General features: G+C 41.5%; 1 protein-coding gene across 4 annotated transcripts in view; it reads right to left on the reverse strand.

Annotated features, from left to right (window-relative positions):
• Positions 1-19,534, reverse strand: part of BMAL1 (basic helix-loop-helix ARNT like 1) — a 123,395-nt gene that overhangs the window by 66,339 nt on the left and 37,522 nt on the right. For 2 of the 4 annotated variants that reach the window (XM_060262108.1, XM_060262109.1), the window contains 3 exons: positions 4,854-4,979; positions 3,871-4,018; positions 2,577-2,597 (listed from right to left, as the gene is read on the reverse strand). In XM_060262108.1, coding sequence (XP_060118091.1) covers positions 2,577-2,597; positions 3,871-4,010 — 161 coding nt within the window. In that variant the 5' untranslated portion in view covers positions 4,011-4,018; positions 4,854-4,979. Of the gene's footprint in view, positions 1-2,576; positions 2,598-3,870; positions 4,019-4,853; positions 4,988-19,534 lie in introns of those variants that run through there. The other 2 variants (XM_060262107.1, XM_060262110.1) reach the window with 2 other exon arrangements.

Genomic DNA, 19,534 nt, shown 5'->3' on the forward strand with positions numbered 1-19,534 from the left:
GTTGGACCATAAGGCAGGCCAAGCACAGAAGAATAGATGCTTTTGAGCTGTGGTGCTAGAGAAGAATCTTGAGAGTCCCTTGGACAACAAGAAGATCAAATCAGTCAGTCCTAAGAAAAATCAACCCAGATTGTTTCCTGGAAGGTCAGATGCTGAAGCTGAAGCTCAAATACTTTGGCCACCAAATGAGAAGGGAGCACTCGCTGGAGAAGATCCTGATGCTGGGAAAAACAGAAGGCAAAAGAAGAAGGGGACGGCAAAAGATAGTGCGATTGAACAACAGCAACAAAAGAGTCAGCATGGAAATGCATTAAGCTACTCAAGCTCCTGAGAGCTGATAGAATCCTGAAAAGGGTTTTTTAAAAAAGTATTTTTCTAAATTTCCCTGCAACTTTTCAAAGTCCCCTAACTTCTTTCCTCATAATTTGCAATTTCTCCATCATCTTAAACAATTCTACACTACAGAAAACCTGCTTAAAATAGCAAATAAAAGACAACAGATTGGATTCAACAAAGCAGAAAAAGAAGGTGCTCACTGGTACAGAATTTTCTTGCTTCCTCCCTCCCCCAGCAACCATCTCTGGAAAGCTGATGCTGACTGTCACCAAATCTATATGGACAAAAAGCTATACATCCTAATATGCTGCAGTTAAGAAGGGGAACATGATAAAATTGCCTAGTGAAACCTCTTGCACCAACAGCAACTCACATCAACAGTCTTTTACACTAGCAGAAATGCTGCAGTTCAAAGAGGAAGATGGGGTAGTTTTGACAACTCCTCTTCCTCAATAAAGCCCTCTGGGTTATGTAGCCTTTTGTTAGCACAGGTTTTTAAAGGTTTGAAGGGATTGCTGGGGAAAAGGGGAAACAGAAAAGATTTGCCTAAAAGCAAGGCATACTAATTAATCACCTCATGGTACAGAGCGGCTGCAACATATAAAGATCTTAGGGATTTCTATTATGCTTTTACTTACACTCTTCCTCTACAAGGTGTTTCAGAAGTTGGAAATTACGTTAGAAGAAGAATACATTAAAGTAAAATGCAACTGCTGAAAAACCAAAGATTTCTGTTTTATTTTTTAGAAAGCTAACACAACAGGTTGGATCCAAAGGTTATTTCTTTGAGGAGAATTAATTCTACCAGCACAATGGAACTTCCCCCCCCCCTACACACACTCCTCTTCCTGCTACTGCCAATAACAAAATAAAAGAATAAAACAGCTAATACTGAAAAGCTTTTGTGTGGAACAATTGTGGCCACATTTGGAACTCTGTGTACAGTTCTGATCACTGTATCTCAAAAGGATAATGCAGAGCTGCAAACAGCACACAAGAGGGCAACCAAGATGATTAACAGGGTGGAGTACCTTTTCTGTAAGGAAAGGCTAAAGAGTTTAGGACTTTTAAGTTTAGGGGAAAAGATGACTGATAAGAGGCTTATGAAATTTTGCATGAGGTAGAGAAACTTGGAGACAGAACTAGTTCTTTCTCCCTCACATTATTGCCACTCAGGGACACCCAATGAAATTGGCCACTGAGCTCCCATAAATGCTACTTTGGGAGAACCTCTCAGGAACAAAGTATATGTGTGGGATACCTGGGAGGGGGATCTGCAGTGTGTGACATATTTGAAAATCTGGAAAATGGGCAAAAATCATCCAATCCAACCCCTTCAACTGGTGGGAAATGATCCTTTGATTCAACCCAACCAATTAAAATACCTAACTATTCTCTAAAATAAACTAAGAGATTAAGCACATAAGGAGAGCCATGCTGGATCAGATCAAAGGTTCATCAGGTTTGGCATTCTGTTCACACATCGGCCAACCAGTAATCTCTAGTAAACCCATATATTTGAGATTATATTCTACAAGGCTATGGTGAAATTAAAAAAAAATGTTAACAAAAATAACTTTGCACACCTCAGTCCAATGGTGATGTGTGCACTCATCTCCTCTTCCTACCTCTGAACTGCTGTGTAGTAGGGGGTGACTGATGTGGCTCAGTGATACAGAATCTGCTTAGCATGCAGAAGGTCCCATGTTCAATCCCCTGCATCTCCAGTTGAAAAGATCAGGTAGTAGATGATGTGAAAGACCTCAGCCTGAGACCCTGGAGAGCTGCTGCCAGTCTAAGTAGACAATACTGACCTTGACGAACCAAGGGTCTGATTCAGTATAAGGCATCTTCATGTGCTCAATGGGTGTAAGGGCTTCATACCCATAGCCGCACTCAGGACTCTCTGGATGTAACTTGGACTGCTGAACTCTAGGGATTTACAACACCCATAGTTTCCATATCTGTGGAAGCCTATTTTCCATGTTGAAATTGCTCATTGTAATAATGGGAGACAGATTTGAAACAGCAGGATGCTCAATAGTTTACAGTCTTTTTAAAAAATTGCATTTGAGTATATTTGCCCAGGTTTGTTTGTTTTTTAAAATTCCATCTGTTTATACTCTTTAGTTCACTAACTAGCCAAATAGCATTTAATAAATTGCAACATGGTCTCTCGAGTTGTTTGTATATAGTCAAGTGCTGTAATAGAATTTTTCTCTCCCAATTTTTGTACTTACTCAAAAGAAAAGCCATCAAGTCTGTAAAGAGAGAAAATATTATACGGTATACTGAGGGAAGATAATGGCTTACACATTTTGAATTCCAATGATCTAGTACACTATTACAGTGCAGTTCCTCCAAATATCTCAGGATGGCTCCACAGTCATGTTAAGTGCAATCCAGTACTATGAGAACGTATTCTATGAACCTTTGCATGCTTGGTGGGCCCTTCTTCCACATGAGTTAGTGTGATTACAGACTCCTTAATATAAAATTATGTTTTCTTAATCACTTCCCCTCAAAAACAGCACTAATACACATGCTGGAGAGAAGTAATGACATACCTACAAAATTAGTTAGAGAACTGCATTTAAGAGAACAATCCTAAACAAGAACCCTACTCAGGTCTATTCAATGGTCTTACTCCCAGGAAAGTGTTGTTTAGGATTTAAATCAACTAACTTGTCCTAATGATATCTAAAGCATGACTCAATTTATCATAATTATAATTATTAAGAGGCAGCAGGGCTTTCTCACAAACTATAAAGAAACAGCCCCAGGTTTAACACCAAGTGAACACTAGACATGGAGTAGCATTCAACCCCAGTTCATGTTCCTCTAGGATGCTGGTGTTTGCATTCTCATTCTACATTTTCAAGCGTGTAATGACATTTAAAATGTGTAACCCTGAGGAGCCAACTCTGATTTGGAAACACAGCTAGAATAGAGAATAAAGATCTGCATTTTATTTTCATTTCAATATATGAATAAAAGTGACTTTCCAAATATTTAGTACTGCTTTTTACATTTTTCTCCTAATGTGAAGGGAGGAGGGAGGGTTGGAATAATTTTCACAAAACAAAGAAGGTATGTGCAAAGTGTGTTCAATATCACCTGAGGCCTAACAAAGGATGTCATATTTATGATTACCATTTGTGGCTACCATGGATTAACAGTCCACCATGCCACATTTTACACGTTAAGCAAAACTTTCTGCTTCTATAAAACTTTAGATAGGATCCCATGTCTCTTCTCTGCTTCCACCAGCAGTAGAAGCATTACTGAGACAAGAGACAGAAAGGGCAATTTCAACTGTTTCTTCCTCCTCACTGCAGCACCCATTTTGTACGGCTTTTAGTTCATTGGTTCCCCACTCTTTGGCATCACTTCTTCAGGTCTCACAGGTGGCTACTGGGGAAAAGCAGGAAAAATCTGCCTCTGACTTCAGCTAGCATGATATAGAGTTCTAATCACAGAATAAGTAAAGCTGCAATATGGAGAAAAGGAATATCTGAAGGGTAACAGACTTACTGATAATCAGTTGAACTTCCTTTCCTTTTCCTATTACAATCCATTCCTGAAGTGTTAAGAGAACTAGAGATTAGGTCAGTAGGACCTGGTGACATGAAATCACTGATTGTAGAAGAAATATCCATCCTTTGGTCAGCCATTGAATTGTCTGGAATTACCAGGGGAAAAAAATCATGGAGGCTGGTTACATTACAAAGTTCATGAACCATTTTGTTCTTATTCTATCTAGAGAAAAAAAAACACGCCATGTTATATTAGAACTATGGCCCAAACAGGTGCTCATGGGAAACTCAGAAGCAAAGCAAAATGCAAAGGGCCATTTGCTGTTTTCCCCCAGCAGATGGCAACCTGACATAATACGGGCTCTCAATACCAAAGTTCCATTATGGTTGGCAGATTTATTCTTCACAAACTTTTCTAATTCCTTTTAAAAAACCATGATACTAAGAAAACTTGCACAAAGGCACCCAGTGACTTCACTGATGAACTTATGACCTCGTCTTCCATCTTATTGTTGTAATTGCAAATTACAAACTTGATTATTATGAAAAAGAAAGATGAATAGAGATTTTAACAGTTGTATCTTAATGCTGTATAAGAACAAATAATCGATCTGAAAGAACTCATGCACTCATGCAAAGTGCATGACATACTGGACATGCTTACATTCCTGAGGTTATACACTGTGTTTCAAGCTGTCTGATGCCTAAAAACTGGATGGGAAAGGATCTCATTTGAGGACCAGGTAAGACAGAAGAGGAGAAAATAGAAAAATAGGTGGCACCACAGATGAATAAGAAACAAACACAAACGTTAAATAATCTGCAAAATATCCAAAGAGCTTAATAACAGAGAAAAAGATGTGGGTAAATGTAATTATGGTTTTAAGGAACATAAATTTTGCATTTCTCTCCCTTAGTGAAACAGTTATATCATAAAGAAACACAGAAGAAAAGTTTGTAAGCCCCAATACCCATCCTTACCTGAAAGCTTGATCTCTGGAATCTAAGATCCACTCTGAAAAGAAGAACTGCTACCTGCTGCCGATGCCAGAGCAGCCAGTCACCTTAACCCTCTTTTCATGTCCTCCAGCCTTGTCATTGATTCGTCTGCAAAATGTTGGGGGGGGGATATCAAATGGTCAGTCATGTTGAACCAAACAACTAGATAAATTAGTTGACTTTTTTAAAAGTAGAATTTTGGCAAACCTGAATTAGAACAGTGCTGCACAGCCTAATCAAGAATTTATTCTTTATCTGCTTGAATTCATAGTATTTCTATTGTTTAGAAAGCCATCATGCTTTTCTGCCTGTCCTGAACCCCCAATACAGCAGCTTCTCTTCAAGAAAATAAGCGATAATTAAATCATAGGTATAGCAGAGAACTCCTCTGTTTCCAGCTTCTTATCCAAGCAAGGCCCTCATGGTTCTCAACAAGGTCATCCTGATGATGGTTATCAGTGTTTGAAGCTCAAATGTCACAGAAAGAAAATTATAATCAAACAAAAGATGACTGGCTGAATCTGAAACTGAAACACATGAGATCAAATGCACACCTATAGCTCCTAGCCTGCACAAGCCTCTCCATTAATTTAAATGAAGCAGAATGTTCGACAGATCTTCTGTGAATGAGAAAATGCTCTTGTGCAAATCTGCAAAACTTCTGACAACCAAGCTTGCTTACAGATGCCCTATGCTGGTTATTAAGGGCGTGACAATAGCTTCAAATAATTTTTTAAATAAAAGAACCACCTTTTTTCCAGATTCCAAAGGCTTCTCAGTTGGTTACCCAAGAGGAGACACCACAGGTGATATAGCAACTAGCTCTTTACTAACTTAATGCAGCAGCAAGTATTGGAACACAAATGGGGTTCTAGAATGAAGACACATATTTTGAAATGGAATGGTCTGACAAGATGTTAATTTTTGAGCACCTCAAAAAGAAATATCTAACAGAATGAAGACCTGCCTGCAGATAAGTAGCCAAGAAATTGTTCAGTTTATGCAGTATTATAATGCATGCCTACTGAGAGCTAGTGTGGTATAGTGATTAGTGCAGGGGTGTCAAATGTGAAGCCTGAGGGCTGGATCAGGCCCCTGGAGGGCTCCTATCAGGCCTGCAAGCAACTCACTGTCATCTGCTTCTTTCTCTCTCTCTTGCTTCTTTCTGCATCACACCTTGCTTTGCCAGCCTTGATCAATCACACAGGAGCTACAGAGCAAAGCCTCTATTTTCTCCATTGGCTGACCAGCACGTGAAGCAACTTATGTACAAAAACTCACAGTGCCCAGCCATTTCATGTTTTCCCCTGGGTCTTGGGCTCAAAGCATTGACCATGAGATTTCTGTAATGAATGTCAACAAATCAAAAGTAGGTCCGCAACTTACAGACACACACCTGAACAACATACTCAACACCTACAATTCAGCTACAGCACAGACATTGCCTCCAGATTCTGATGCAATAATTCAGAGCAAGAGGTGTCAGTTATCAGAAACTGTTCAATACACAAAATATTGCAAGAGTGCTAATCTTTTAAGGTTTTTTTTAAAAAATATTTAATTGTATTTGTCTATGTCCCTAAAAATCTTTAATTGTGTTTGTATCCTTTATGAAGTTTATATCTTCGTTACCTGGCATTAAATTTTATGACACACTTGGCTTGGCCCAGCAAGGTCTCATTTATGTCAGATCTGGTCCTCAAAGTAAATGAGTTCGACACCCCTGGATTAGAGTGTTAGAGTAGGATCTGGGAAACCCAGATATGAACCCCTACTCTACCATGGAAACTTGGTGGGTGACTTCAGGACAAGTTGTACAGGCTCAGCCTAACCTACCTTCTAGGGTTGTTGTGAAGTTAAAATAAAAGAGGGAGGCCAATTCAGGTTCCCATTGGAGAGAAAAACGATATGAATGAAGCAAAACTAACATAAAAATACAATGCGGGCATGAAATTCACAGGGGGAATTCCGCCCTCCCAACTGCTGAGCCAGTGCAAGTCCAGGCTCAACAACTCAACTTGGAGCCAGGCTGTGGTGGTGGTGGGGGTGGTGTCTGGGATCCTCTTTAAGCCCAAAGTGGCTCCTGCCACTTGCTACCATGAAGCCTGGAGCAGTTCTCAGTATCTGCTACCCCCACATGCACATACAATGGATTTAAATTTTTTTTAATCATAATTTAGTAAAAATTTAAACATCTCAGATTTTTCTGCAAACCTGGAAAGTCCTTCAAGTTTGCAGGAAAATGTGTTTAGAATCCATGTGGCCCCAATCCACAGATTTATAAATCTGCAAATGGGGGTCACAAATCACTATTATATATATAGATGATGCTGTTTGATTAAGAACAAGTAAGGCTCCTCTCTAGGAGCATGATGGTTTCAAGACCACTGCTTTCTTTAGATAGGAAAATGGACCATTGAATACATCCATGATGTGTCCTTCTCCTCTGAGGAAAGGAAGACATCTTGATGGGTGATTCCCATAGTCTTCTCAGGGAGGCAACTCTGAAAGCAGTTAAGCTACTCTATACAATTGGTTAGAATGAGTAACGAACAACATTAATGTGAGACAAGTAAAAAACAGTTAAGTGGAGAACTTTTAAGGCAGGAAGGAATCTTGAAGATAACTAGTTGACTTACTTATTGACAATGACTTGAGAGAGACAAGATGCCCTCCTTTCCTCAGAGGAGAAGGGCCTTTCATGGTAATTATCCAATGGTCTGTTCCCCCTCTGAAGTGGAGGACATCTTGGTGGGCCCTCCAATATCAGTGCCCTTATGTCTTGGGTGGGTTATCAGGTAGCACTGGCTGAATTGTAGGTGTTTATCTTATAGTGATCTACAAATTAAGAGATGAATTATCATGCTGCTGCCTTGCACACTTCTTCCACTGCAGTGTGCCTAGCAAAGGCTGCGTTGGTTGCCACACTTCTCAGTGAATGAGCCATGATTCCATGTGAAATGTCCAGCTTGTGGAGCTTGTGTTTTGATGATCTGCTGATGGCTGATTTAGATATTTTATTCCCCATGTTCAGTGGGGAAATAGAAATGAACAGGGCATCTGTTTTTCTGATGTGTTCTGCATATGAACACCTTCAGGGCTCTCCTAACATCCATTGTGTGGCCATGTCCTTTCCCTCGAGAGGTTGGGGTTTGGACAATAAATTGGAAGACTGATCTCTTGAAATATGTGGTCGAATTTATCTTTGGTAGAAAGGCTGGATTGATCCTCAGTGTTAACTCATCCTTGTGGAAGATACAAAGGTCAGGCTTGATGGAAAGCACTCCAAGCTCTGACACCCTTCTTGTGGAAGTGATGGCCACAACAAATAGAGTTTTCATCCTCAGCCACTTCAGCAGAGTCATTCTAACTAGCTTGAAGGGTGGCTTTGTGAGGGATGAAAGCACAACATGTAATTTCCAGACTGGAAGGTCCGTGGAAGATCTTTCAGAGCTGCTCCCTTGAGGAAGAGGCATATGTGTGGATGCCCTGACAGACACCTTCAACTTGACTTAACACTGTAGACAGTGCTGTAACTTGCTGTCTGAGGGTTACAGCTCTCAGAGTTCTGTCAATGCCTTCTTGAAGAAAGTCTAGAAATGACTTGAGTGGCAGGTTTAGAGTATCACCTCTTTTCCTCCAATGCTATCGAATGAGTAGTGTTATAGCTTCTGTTGGTCAATTGACTTCTCAGCCAACTTAATGTAAAGGCACTGTTCCTTCAGCCTGAGGATGATGGAACCTGGTGAAACATTGATCTGTCTGATGGTTCATTGAGGATGCAAAGAGATCCACCACTAGGGAGCCAAAATGGATAAAAATTAGCTTGAACAATGTCTTCTTGAGGGACCATTTTCCCTCTTGGACTGCAATGCCTGCTAAGCCAGTCTGCTTGGATATCCCTTGATAGCGGAAAGGTTCTTCTCTGCCTACATTATGATCCTGGTCACTTCCCTGTGAAGTGCTGTGGACCTGGATCTCCCCATTTGTTGAGGTAAGTTTTTCCCCACAATATTATCTGTTCTTATAAAGATGTGAATTATTTTGGTTCCAAAATGGAGAAGAACTAGACGGATGTCCCAAATCTCTTGCAGTTTGATTGGTAGGGTTCCTTCTTTCTTACTCCACTGACTCTGTACTGGTTTCTCATCCACTATTGCTCCCAGACAGAATGGAATCTGTGAAAATCTGTTTTTCTTCTTGTATCCAATATCTCAGAAGGCGAGACTGGACCTCACCCTTAGTGGAATGTGGATTGATAAATCTTCCTTCCTTAAGATCTGAGCTCGCAAAAGTCTCAAAAGCTGTTGCAGATACCTGGAATGAAATCTGCCCCACTGTATCATGTCTGTGTTTGAAATGAATAGACCCATCAACATGGAGAGGATCATTAGCGATAAGGATCAGGTCTTTATTACTGATGCAGTCATGGCCTTCATTTTCCTCGCCTTCCTGTCCATGAGAAAGAGACAGTTGGACATGGTGTCAATGAATATACCTAGGTGTTCCAAGCTCTGCATTGGGTCCAGGGAGCTCTTGCAAAGGTTCACGAGGAATCTGTGGGCTTGTAAACACAGGATGGTTTTCTCCATGTCCTCTCTTGACTTGTCTTAGGAATAGACCTAATTAGCAGACGTCCAGGTAAAGATGCATATGGACTCCATGTTCTCGCTACAACTGGATTGATCAGCAATTTTGAGAAAAACCTCAGGGCTGTAGAGGGACCAAAGGGCAGAGCTCTGAACTGAAGATAGTTCTCTCCTACACAGAAGCACAGAAATCCCCAATGACCTTGAAAAATCATTATGTGAAGGTAGGCCACCTTCAAGTCTATTCATGTGAGGTAGCCTTTTGGTTGTAGGAACTTGGTGAATGATCATAGTGTCTCCATTCTGAAATTCTTCCATTTCGTGAATATGTTGAGATAATTCAGATCAAAAATTGTTAAGAACATAAGAGAAGCCATGTTGGATCAGGCCAATAGCCCATCCAGTCCAACACTCTGTGTCACACAGTGGCCACTGATGGACCTCTGCTCCATATTTTTATCCAATCCTCTCTTGAAGCTGGCTATGCTTGTAGCCGCCGCCACCTCCTGTGGCAGTGAATTCCACGTTAATCACACTTTGGGTGAAGAAGTACTTCCTTTTATCCATTTTAAACTGACTGCTCAGCAATTTCATTGAATGCCCACGAGTTGTTGTATTGTGAGAAAGAGAGAAAAGTACTTCTTTCTCTACTTTCTCCATCCCATGCATTATCTTGTAAACCTCTATCATGTCACCCCGCAGTCGACGTTTCTCCAAGCTAAAGAGTCCCAAGCGTTTCAACCTTTCTTCATAGGGAAGGTGTTCCAGCCCTTTAATCATTCTAGCTGCCCTTCTCTGGACTTTCTCCAATGCTATAATATCCTTTTTGAGGTGCGGTGACCAGAACTGCACACAGTACTCCAAATGAGACCGCACCATCGATTTATACAAGGGCATTATGATACTGGCTGATTTGTTTTCAATTCCCTTCCTAATAATTCCCAGCATGGCGTTGGCCTTTTTTTATTGCAAACGCACACTGTCTTGACATTTTCAGTGAGTTATCTACCACGACCCCAAGATCTCTCTCTCGGTCAGTTTCTGCCAGTTCACACCCCATCAACTTGTATTTGTAGCTGGGATTCTTGGCCCCAATGTGCATTACTTTGCACTTGGCCACATTGAACCGCATCTGCCACGTTGACGCCCACTCACCCAGCCTCAACAGATCCCTTTGGAGTTCCTCACAATCCTCTCTGGTTCTCACCACTCTGAACAATTTAGTGTCATCCTCAAACTTGGCCACTTCACTGCTCACTCCCAACTCTAAATCATTTATGAACAAGTTAAAGAGCATGGGACCCAGTACCGAGCCCTGCGGCACCCCACTGCTTACCGTCCTCCACTGCGAAGACTGCCCATTTATACTCACTCTCTGCTTCCTATTACTCAGCCAGTTTTTGATCCAAAAGAGGACCTGTCCTTTTACTCCATGACTCTCAAGCTTTCTAAGGAGCCTTTGATGAGAAACTTTATCAAAAAGCTTTCTGGAAGACAAGGTAAACGACATCTATCGGGTCTCCTTTGTCCACATGTTTGTTCACCCCCTCAAAGAAATGTAACAGGTTAGTGAGGCAAGATCTTCCCCTACAGAACCCATGCTGAGTCTTCCTCAATAACCCGTGTTCATCAATGTGCCTACTCATTCTGTCCTTGATAATGCTTTCTACCAACTTTCCCGGTATTGAAGTCAGACTGACTGGCCTGTAATTTCCCGGATTCCCTCTGGAACCCTTTTTAAAGATGGGGGTGACATTTGCTACCTTCCAGTCCTCAGGAACGGAGGCAGATTTCAATGAAAGATTACAGATTTTTGTTAGAAGATCCACAAGTTCAACTTTGAGTTCTTTCAGAACTCTTGGATGTATGCCATCCAGACCCGGTGACTTATTAGTTTTTAATTTGTCTATCAGTTGTAGGACCTCCTCTTTTGTCACCTCAATCTGACTCAGGTCTTTCAACACCCCTTCCAAAATTAGTGGTTCTGGGGCGGGCAAAAAGACTATCTCTGATATAACCTTGACTGTCTTTTGACAATAGTCCTGATGGCTGTAACGCTGTGATGGGGGCAGCAACCAGAAGCACCTGCAAAAGATGGTAAAGCATGTAATTGTTGAATGAAGCCAGGAAACTGCCTATTTGCCATGGGTTTCAACCATTCTACTTTCAACTTCTTACAGAATTCAGGGAAGGAACAGACTTTCTCATTTGTGCTAGATCTAGGGAAGAATCCTTTATTTTCCTTTGGTCTGTGCTTTAAATCTGGTGATGTGGAGGCTCGATTCTCTTCTTCCAGGACCTCCTGTAGATCTAATGCTGCCAGTGACCTTGAGATGAGGTACTAGTATTAATCAGATTTTAAAAATCTGACAGACTGTTCAGGGGCCTCAATATCTTTGTCCTCATCAGAGAGGAATTCTCCCTTCTCCCTGTCATCTAGGTTGCTCTCTGAAGAAGAATCAGGTGCCTTTGTAGACTATCTCTCCCTCTTTTCCTGTTGACCGAACCTTTCTGTACCGCTTCAGTTGCCCATCTAAAGTCTTCTCAACAAGGCTCTTCCTGATCTCTCAAGTCTCAGGGGGGCGGGGGTGAGGGAGGATTGGATAAAGCCCTACCTGATCTCTTCTCTGATGACAGGAATTCTCAACCTCTTCCCTCATGGTCTGCCAAATTAGAGAGGAAAAGTCTGGAGGGAAATAAAAGGGCCCTTGGATGACCAAGGGATCAAAGGTTTATTGAAGGAGGATAGGGAAATGGCTGAGAAGCTGAATGCATTTTTTGCCTGCATCTTCACTGTGGAAGACGAGATGTGTTTGCCTGCTCCAGAACCACTAATTTAGAAGGGGTGTTGAAAGACCTGAGTCAGATTGAGGTGACAAAAGAGGAGGTCCTACAACTGATTGATGAATTAAAAACTAATAAGTCACCAGGTCCAGATGGCATACATCCAATTCTGAAAGAACTCAAAGTTGAACTTGTGGATCTTCTGACAAAAATACGTAATCTTTCATTGAAATCTGCCTCCATTCCTGAGGACTGAAAGGTAGCAAATGTCACCCCCATCTTTAAAAAAGGTTCCAGAGGAGATCCGGGAAATTACAGGCCAGTCAGTCTGACTTCAATACCAGGAAAGTTGGTAGAAACCATTATCAAGGACAGAATGAGTAGGCACATTGATGAACACAAGTTATTGAGGAAGACTCAGCATGGGTTCTGTAAGGGAAGATCTTGCCTCATAAACCTGTTACAATTCTTTGAGGGGGTGAACAAGCATGTGGACAAAGGGGACTCAACAGATGTTGTTTACCTTGACTTCCAGAAAGCTTTTGATAAAGTTCCTCATCAAAGGCTCCTTAGTAAACTCGAGAGTCATGGAGTAAAAGGACAGTTCCTTTTGTGGATAAAAAACTGGCTAATTAATAGGAAGCAGAGAGTGAGTATAAATGGGCAGTCTTCACAGTGGAAGACAGTAAGCAGTGGGATGCCACAGGGCTCAGTACTGGGTTCCATGCTCTTTAATTTGTTCATTAATGATTTGGAGTTAGGAATAAGCAGTGACATGATAAGTTTGCAGATGACACTAAATTGTTCAGGGTGGTGAGAACCAGAGAGGATTGTGAGGCTCTCCAAAGGGATCTGGGTGAGTGGGCGTCAACGTGGCAGATGAGGTTCAATGGGGCCAAGTACAAAGTAATGCATATTGGGGCCAAGAATCCCAGCTACAAATACAAGTTGATGGGGTGTGAACTGGCAGTGACTGACCAAGAGAGAGATCTTGGGGTCATGGTAGATAACTCACTGAAAATGTCAAGACAGTGTGTGATTGCAATAAAAAAGGCCAACGCCATGCTGGGAATTATTAGGAAGGGAATTGAAAACAAATCAGCAAGTATCATAATGCCCCTGTATAAATCGATGGTGCGGTCTCATTTGGAGTACTGTGTGCAATTCTGGTCACTGCACCTCAAAAAGGATATTTTAGCATTGGAAAAAGTCCAGAAAATGGCAAATAGAATTATTAAAGGTTTGGAACACTTTCCCTATGAAGAAAGGTTAAAACGCTTGGGGCTCTTTAGCTTGGAGAAACGTTGACTGCGGGGTGACATGATAGAAGTTTACAAGATTATGCACAGGATGAAGAAAGTAGAGAAAGAAGCCCTTTTCTCCCTTTTTCACAATACAAGAACTCATGAGCATTCAATGAAATTGCTGAGCAGTCAGGTTAAAACGGATAAAAGGAAGTACTTCTTCACCCAAAGGGTGATTAACATTTGGAATTCACTGCCACAGGAGGTGGTGGCAGCTACAAGCATAGCCAGCTTCAAGAGGGGACTGGATAATAATATGGAGCAGAGGTCCATCAGTGGCTATTAGCCACAGTTTGTGTGTGTGTGTATTTTGGCCACTGTGTGATACAGAGTGTTGGACTGGATGAGCCATTGGCCTGATCCAACATGGCTTCTCTTATGTTGTTAGGGCACAGGGGCAAGTACATTATCTTTCTGCCAATCCTCAGGATTGTTTACTGGCTCTGCGGATACTTGAATTGAGAATTCTTGATCATTCTTACCGGTTCCCATGCCCAACTGGCTTGTGGAGATGATTGGATCTTTTTCATAGCCTCCTTTTTGCAAGATCAAAATGGCTGCCATTTATAGCTGGCAGATCTAAGTGGGTCTAGTATTCAAGAGCTGTTTTCTGAAGGCGGCACATTTTTGTGTGCTTTTTTGACTCCTGTTGAAGCGTCTGCACTATCACAGCCAAGGCAGCCCTGTTATGTCAATACCTGCCCAATCTGAGGATTCTCCTGCTCCTTCCATGAGGAACCTGTTGCTGTCCTCCCAATGATTCATGGCCTGTGTGATTGAAGGATGTGCTGTGTAAGCTGATGATCCAAACTGGCCACCACTCCTTTAGGGAGCTCTGTTTTCACTCTTTTCTTTTCCTGATCTGGAGAGCCAAAAAAGGAAAGGAGAGCCAGTAGGAAATAAGATCCAGTAAAGGCAATGAAAATTTAAGCGTTAAAGATCTGAGCAGAGGGAAGAAAATAAGAAGAAAAATAGAAAGTAGAAGTTGGACAGTCTGCTCTCTAACAGTTTTTCCTGATGAGGCAGGAAAAGAACAGAAGGGCAGGTGACTTCCACAGCAAAGACAGGAGAGAGAAAATAGTGGTTCCTGCCTCCCTGAGTGGATGGTGGGAATCACCCACCAAGATGTCCTCAGCGGGAGAACAGAGTTTTCTAAAAGGAGGGATCACCAACTGCATATGTAATAGGAAGCTGTGAACATAATAGCAGAGTGAATACTTCAAAATGTTATTCATGTATTTAGAAAATTTATATCTCGCCTTTCTAATTTAAAGATATACCAGGTGGCTTACAAAAACAGAAAACACATCAGATAAAAACATTAAACCAGTAAAAGAATATTGCCTACAGTAAGGGCAAACTAGACATGATGTTTTTAAATATGCTGAGACTGGGTTTCCCAGACTGAACTCACATCCCCCACAGCCACACAGCAGCTATGAAGAACTCTATTTAAAAAACTGCATGACTGCAGTGTGGGGGAACTCAAGACTGCAGTGTGGGGGAATTATGGTTTATGCCTTCCACCTCCTGCACTGTTTTTTCCAAGTCAAACATCCTCAAAGTTGTCATACTTAGCCTGTTAGGAGACTGCATGTGCAATGAATACAAGTATTCCACAGCTCCTAATAACTTGCTTGAACAAATATAGTCACCTTGTTTTCACATTTTATTTTGGCCAACCCACAATACGCAATAAGAAGAGCAGGGAAATGATTTATATATCATGACCAAAAGGGATAGAAAACCTACCATTTAAATATAAGGAAGAATCTCAAGAAATCTACTTTTCCATTAAATCAATGTAAACTATTAATCACAGAACAGTGGATGTAAATAACTACTTTCAACCTTTTTGAATTTGGATTCATAAGACCTTTAATCACTATAACATATAACCTACTGTCAAATTCACATATTTAAAAAGTGGATGCATTTTAAAGGCCATTTCAGCAAAACTGCAATACATCCCCCTCCCCGCCCCCCGCCCCCCGCCCAGACCTCCAGCATAAGGACATGCCTGGCAGTTAAGGGCACTGCCCTAAAGATCAGGAACTGAAAAGCTCTTTTCTTTAGCTGCTAGTTGCAGAATTCTTGCTTGGAGTCTTAGAGCCAGAGGACCTCTCCTTCCATCACTGCTATTGTGTTTGCAGAACATTATTTACCATGTTACAACTCCAGTGTCTCATGATCACCCTAAGGGTCCTGTCCACCATATGAGAATCTAGGACATATGCAACAGACAATGTCAAAGAATCCAATCCTTCTCTAAAGCATTCCATGATGATAATTCCAGACAGGCAAGTGTATTTGTCTGTGCTGCAGAGAACATGAGACCAGTGACACCTTAAAGGCTAATTAAATTTACTCTATCATAAGCGTCTGTTTGTTAGAGCTTACTTCATCAAATGCATTAGGCTGATTTATACAAACAGAAAATGGTATGTGTGGTAGGAGGTGGATGTTAAACAAAGAGGCCAGTTCAAAACAAGAACAAATCGGAGCAGTAATCAGTTCACTCAACGTGGGTGCAAGAAGCTCCCAGCTGTTATTTGATAAGCAAGATCTTAAAACCTAGTGCCTGACTAAACAACAGTTTTGCCTACCAGCTGGGAGTATCCAACACCCACTGGGAATGAACTGATACATCTTGGGGTTGGATCTTGTTTTCAACCTGCCTCTCTTTGTAGCAACTCCTTCCTTCTGTTATGCATATACATTGACTTCAAAACATATATCTCATGCATCTGACGAAGTGAGCTCTGACTCCTGAAAATTTATGCAGGAATATCTTTTATTAATCTTCAAATTGTCATTTGACTCCTAACATACCATTATATCAACATTCAATTGACATTTCATTTATGGTGCAAACTCTTGTTTGGCGCTTTTTTTTTTTTAGTTCTCCAGAATACAATGTGCACGTTCATTCACTCAAGGTTGAAACCAATAACCACCTTATAAAATCCCTCACACTGAGGTTGCAGCAAAAGGTGTTATTTGTAAGCTTTTCTGTAGAAAGTTTAAAAAAAAACTACCAGGAGACAGCTATTCATTTTATTATAATGCCATGAAAGAGAACACTGACAATTTTTCCCTCTTTCTTCTTGAGGCACCATACAAAATATTCTATAAAGCAATGCTGCCCTGCTGCAACGTACTCTGAACACCCATGGCCACAAACATATTCAACTTCTTCATATTGCGACCCCCCAACCCCCCCCCCCCCAACCCTGTTGCCAAGTTACTTCAAGGACTTATTTGAAAGAATGGCATCTAGGCCACTTCCTGATTATGGTCCTGGTAGAAGAGAACTGAAGTGTGTTGATACTGTTATGCTGTTTCTGACATTCTCCCTTCAGTATTTCTTTTTAAGCAGTAAGGTTTTTTATTTGATTAAATTTAAAGGGGGGAGGTTGGGAAGAAATCAGGAACAAGTAAGACACACACACAACCCCCCCCCCCCCCATCTTGCTGCACATTGATATGGGGCTTTGTTTTTTCGGCTGCCAGTTGTCATTGATCTGCTCAGTGATTAAGCCAATCAGATCACGAGTGCATAAACACCTCAGTGAGCAAATCAAGGTCAGAGCAGACATTTAAAAAGTAGGTCAACTTTAGAAGTCTGCCGAGGCACCCATCTGGGAGGCGAGACCTCAATATGCAAAGTGCTGCCAGCTCCCACACAGCCTACAGGAAAATTCAGTGTCACCACTAAACAATGCTTGCTTCTTTCCAATGCTGGGTGAATCACAAGCACATTACACATAAAGGCATTATTTCTCTATTACCAAGTAAGTGGTAGGGGTTTCCATAATGACAATGAGAGATGTGTCTATTTGCATTATGTGCAAATGAACGTAAATGCGACTATACAAGAAATGTTGCTTACCAATGTCTCATAAAAGAAGTTATTCCATTATAGCCTCCTTAACGTACAGTCAAACTTTTTTTTTAGAAAATGAGGTAAATTTTAATGTTTTCCCCCACAAGAATGAGAATACAAGAAAAGGAAAAAAGAAGAAAAATGGAGGAGAGAAAAATCAGAAGGGCACAGGAGAATAGGGGGCAATTAAACAAAGTAGAAGGAATCACCCCTCTGATAGTCTCCATTCTAAGATACTTCTCTTTGTAGGCAGTATACAATATTATGCATGTGGCTAGATTCAGCAAAAATGTGTGCTTTTTTTCATGGATTTCTCCTACCTGAGGCAAACCTACTAGTCCACCTCACAGTGCTCATGGAGGTTCCCTGCTCCTTGGGTGCAGCATTTCATGGGACTCTTCAGAGTTCCAGTGATGGAGGACACACAAAATCCCACTCAGCTGACAGAAATTCTTTCCATCAGGGAGATTTTGCTCCAGATACAAGCCAAGATAATTGTTGTGTATGTTCCATCCAGGCCTCAGATTCAGTGGGAGCTCACAGGAGCACAGCTCCTGAACCTTTCTGAGAGTTCCACCTCCTCCTGAGAGTTCCACCTCCGTGTCCATTGAATAGTATGTGCAGCTGCATAACAATCCCTGGATGAGCTCCACCGCCTATTTTCCTACAAAATGACCACTGGTTCCATCTAAGTAGAAAGATAAGTACTTGGCTTCATTCTATGGTTTTACATGAAAAAAAAGGATTAGACATCTCCTGAATCCAAAATCACACTTGAGAGCAGATGTCTTCCTGTGTTTGTAATAATAGCCCCTAGTTAATTACCGAGCTATACTTGATGAGGTCAACATTGCTATCATTTCATGTTCACATTCCGGAAACAAATCTCAGTACCACATGAGATGTTGCAGAGAAAAGATGTTCAATACTATGCTCAAATCTATGTAAGACTCTAGCCATAATAGCTGTATTACCAGACAGTTAGAACATAAGAGAAGCCATGTTGGGTCAGGCCAATGGCCCATCCAGTCCAACACTCTGTGTCACACAGTGGCCAAAAACAAAACAAAAAAACCCCAAGTTCTATCAGGAGGTTCACAAGTGGGGCTAGAAGCCCTTCCACCCCCCCCCCCCACCAAGCACCAAGAATACAGAGCAACACTGCCTCAGACAGTTCCAACAATACGCTGCGGCTAATAGCCACTGATGGACCTCTGCTCCATATGTTTATCCAATCCCCTCTTGAAGCTGGCTATGCTTGTAGTTACCACTACCTCCTGTGGCAGTGAATTCCACGTTAATCAACCTTTGGGTGAAGAAGTACTTCCTTTTATCCGTTCTAACCCGACTGCTCACCAATTTCATTGAATGCCCATGAGTTCTTGTATTATGAGAAAAGGAGAACAGTACTTCTTTCTCTATTTCTCCATCCCATGCACATTCTTGTAAACCTCTATCATGTCACCCCGCAGTCGACGTTTCTCCAAGCTAAACAGCCCCAAGTGTTTTAACCTTTCTTCATAGGGAAAGTGTTTCAACTCTTTAATCATTCTAATTGCCCTTTTCTGGACTTTTTCCAATGCTATAATATCCTTTTTGAGGTGCGGTGACCACACAGTATTCCAAATGAGACCGCACCATCGATTTATACAGGGGCATTATGATACTGGCTGATTTGTTTTCAGTTCCCTTCCTAATAATTCCCAGCATGGTGTTGGCCTTTTTTATTGCAATCGCACACCGTCTTGACATTTTCAGTGAGTTATCTACCACGATCCCAAGATCTCTCTCTTGGTCAGTCTCTGCCAGTTCACACTCCATTAACTTGTATTTATAGCTGGGATTTTTGGCCCCAACGTGCATTACTTTGCACTTGGCCACAATGAACCTCATCTGCCACGTTAACGCCCACTCACCCAACCTCAACAGATCCCTTTGGAGTGCCTCACAACCCTCTCTGGTTCTCACCACCCTGAACAATTTAGTGTCATCTGCAAACTTATCACGTCACTGCTTATTCCCAACTCCAAATCTTTAATGAACAAGTTAAAGAGCATGGAACCCAGTACAGAGCCCTGTGGCACCTCACTGTTTACCGTC

The sequence above is a fragment of the Heteronotia binoei genome, chromosome 21 (assembly GCF_032191835.1).
Source record: "Heteronotia binoei isolate CCM8104 ecotype False Entrance Well chromosome 21, APGP_CSIRO_Hbin_v1, whole genome shotgun sequence".
Taxonomy (NCBI): domain Eukaryota; kingdom Metazoa; phylum Chordata; class Lepidosauria; order Squamata; family Gekkonidae; genus Heteronotia; species Heteronotia binoei.